Genomic DNA, 2,932 nt, shown 5'->3' on the forward strand with positions numbered 1-2,932 from the left:
GAGATTATCCAGAGGATAAGGTAACAAAGAATTTGTGAGCTTTGTGTGTGTGTGTGTGTGTGTGTGTGTTTGTGTGTGTTTGTGTGCGTGCGTGGGTTTGCAAGTGTGTGTGTATATAGATGCGGTTTCATTGGATTAAGGTCTATTGTATGCTGATATAACTAGCCTGAGGGCTTTTCATTTTGAGACGATTTAAGGTATTTTCTGTACAAATGAAATTATTCCCTTCCATTGGAATGTGTGATTTTCAAATGAGCTACTTTCTCTCTATTGTGTGGATGATAAGTAGTAACTAAAAGGTGTTTTCAAAGTGTAGATGGAACCTATTCTGTTAAAAACAATTTCCTATTTTGTGTGTATAGTTACAGCTAGTAGTGGGGAAAGTGGCATGCATGTATTCTCCGTGGGATCTCTCATATTGTTGTAAATACATTTGAAATAGCCAAGAAAGCATTAAGGGATGCCGTCCAAATGACACCCTATTCCCTATGTAGTGCACTACTTTTGACCAGGACCCATAAGGCTTTGGTCAAAAGTAGTGCACCATGAAAGGAATAGGGTGCCATTTGGAACATACGGTATATAGATCTGGTGGGCAGTAGTGGTTTAGCACAGCGGGATTTTTGAAATAGAGGCCTGGCTGCTTTCATGTAGTGGTTTAGCACAGCAGGGTTTTTGAAATAGAAGCCTGGCTGCTTTCATGGTAAAGACATACAGCTCTATTGTTATGTTCACATAAATGTGTTGTGGTAATGACGTGGCTTTCAAGGGCCAGCACTTTTCTGACTAAAAAGCACCTGTGTGTACATTTCTGTGTTTGTGTGTGTGTATATGCATGCTAGTTACAGTCTCTAACAAGGTCCAAGAGCTTTACCTGATGAAATCGTCCTGGCCCTACCTGGGGATGATGGAAGAATTGGCCTGAATGGAGGTTGACGTGGAGAGGGTTGGGGATGATGGTGGTGGCCAGGGGTGATGGGGTTTGAGGTTGACGTGGAGAGGGTTGGAGAGGATGGTGGTGGCCAGGGGTGATGGGGTTTGAGGTTGACGTGGAGAGGGTTGGGGAGGATGGTGGTGGCCAGGGGTGATGGGGTTTGAGGTTGACGTGGAGAGGGTTGGAGAGGATGGTGGTGGCCAGGGGTGATGGGGTTTGAGGTTGACGTGGAGAGGGTTGGGGAGGATGGTGGTGGCCAGGGGTGATGGGGTTTGAGGTTGACGTGGAGAGGGTTGGAGAGGATGGTGGTGGCCAGGGGTGATGGGGTTTGAGGTTGACGTGGAGAGGGTTGGGGAGGATGGTGGTGGCCAGGGGTGATGGGGTTTGAGGTTGACGTGGAGAGGGTTGGGGAGGATGGTGGTGGCCAGGGGTGATGGGGTTTGAGGTTGACGTGGAGAGGGTTGGGGAGGATGGTGGTGGCCAGGGGTGATGGGGTTTGAGGTTGACGTGGAGAGGGTTGGAGAGGATGGTGGTGGCCAGGGGTGATGGGGTTTGAGGTTGACGTGGAGAGGGGTTGGAGAGGATGGTGGTGGCCAGGGGTGATGGGGTTTGAGGTTGACGTGGAGAGGGGTTGGAGAGGATGGTGGTGGCCAGGGGTGATGGGGTTTGAGGTTGACGTGGAGAGGGTTGGAGAGGATGGTGGTGGCCAGGGGTGATGGGGTTTGAGGTTGACGTGGAGAGGGTTGGGGAGGATGGTGGTGGCCAGAGGTGATGGGGTTTGAGGTTGACGTGGAGAGGGTTGGGGAGGATGGTGGTGGCCAGGGGTGATGGGGTTTGAGGTTGACGTGGAGAGGGTTGGGGAGGATGGTGGTGGCCAGGGGTGATGGGGTTTGAGGTTGACGTGGAGAGGGTTGGGGAGGATGGTGGTGGCCAGGGGTGATGGGGTTTGAGGTTGACGTGGAGAGGGTTGGAGAGGATGGTGGTGACCAGGGGTGATGGGGTTTGAGGTTGATGGAGAGAGGGTTGGAGAGGATGGTGGTGGCCAGGGGTGATGGGGTTTGAGGTTGATGGAGAGAGGGTTGGAGAGGATGGTGGTGGCCAGGGGTGATGGGGTTTGAGGTTGACGTGGAGAGGGTTGGGGAGGATGGTGGTGGCCAGGGGTGATGGGGTTTGAGGTTGACGTGGAGAGGGTTGGGGAGGATGGTGGTGGCCAGGGGTGATGGGGTTTGAGGTTGACGTGGAGAGGGGTTGGGGAGGATGGTGGTGGCCAGGGGTGATGGGGTTTGAGGTTGACGTGGAGAGGGTTGGGGAGGATGGTGGTGGCCAGGGGTGATGGGGTTTGAGGTTGACATGGAGAGGGTTGGGGAGGATGGTGGTGGCCAGGGGTGATGGGGTTTGAGGTTGACGTGGAGAGGGGTTGGGGATGATGGTGGTGGCCAGGGGTGATGGGGTTTGAGGTTGACGTGGAGAGGGTTGGGGAGGATGGTAGTGGCCAGGGGTGATGGGGTTTGAGGTTGACGTGGAGAGGGTTGGGGAGGATGGTAGTGGCCAGGGGTGATGGGGTTTGAGGTTGACGTGGAGAGGGTTGGGGAGGATGGTAGTGGCCAGGGGTGATGGGGTTTGAGGTTGACGTGGAGAGGGTTGGAGATGATGGTGGTGGGGCTTGGGGAGCTGCATGTCTGAGGTGGGGGTGGAGGTGGTTGGGGGTGATGGTGGCTGAGTGATGTGGTGTGATGAGTCAGTGCTTGAGTTTACCATATTGAAAGTGAGACCTGATGGGGTTAAAGGTGGAGGCAGTTGGAGATGTTTCGGTATGATGGGGGGTCAGTTGGGGATGATGATATGGAGAGTCAGTCAGTGGGGATGATAGTGAGAGTCAGTCAGTGGGGATGATGATAGTGAGTGACAGTCAGTGGGGATGATGATAGTGAGAGTCAGTCAGTGGGGATGATGATAGTGAGAGTCAGTCAGTGGGGATAATGATAGTGAGAGTCAGTC

At 53.5% G+C, this 2,932-nt stretch overlaps 1 protein-coding gene across 1 annotated transcript; it reads right to left on the minus strand.

Annotated features, from left to right (window-relative positions):
* Window positions 1–838: 838 nt before the first annotated feature.
* On the minus strand, window positions 839–2,692 carry LOC139563498 (uncharacterized). Its single transcript, XM_071382210.1, has one exon. It carries the CDS (start codon window positions 2,690–2,692, stop codon window positions 839–841), a length of 1,854 nt encoding a protein of 617 aa, XP_071238311.1.
* Window positions 2,693–2,932: the final 240 nt, after the last annotated feature.

Source organism: Salvelinus alpinus, chromosome 34 (genome assembly GCF_045679555.1).
Source record: "Salvelinus alpinus chromosome 34, SLU_Salpinus.1, whole genome shotgun sequence".
Classification (NCBI taxonomy): Eukaryota; Metazoa; Chordata; class Actinopteri; order Salmoniformes; family Salmonidae; genus Salvelinus; species Salvelinus alpinus.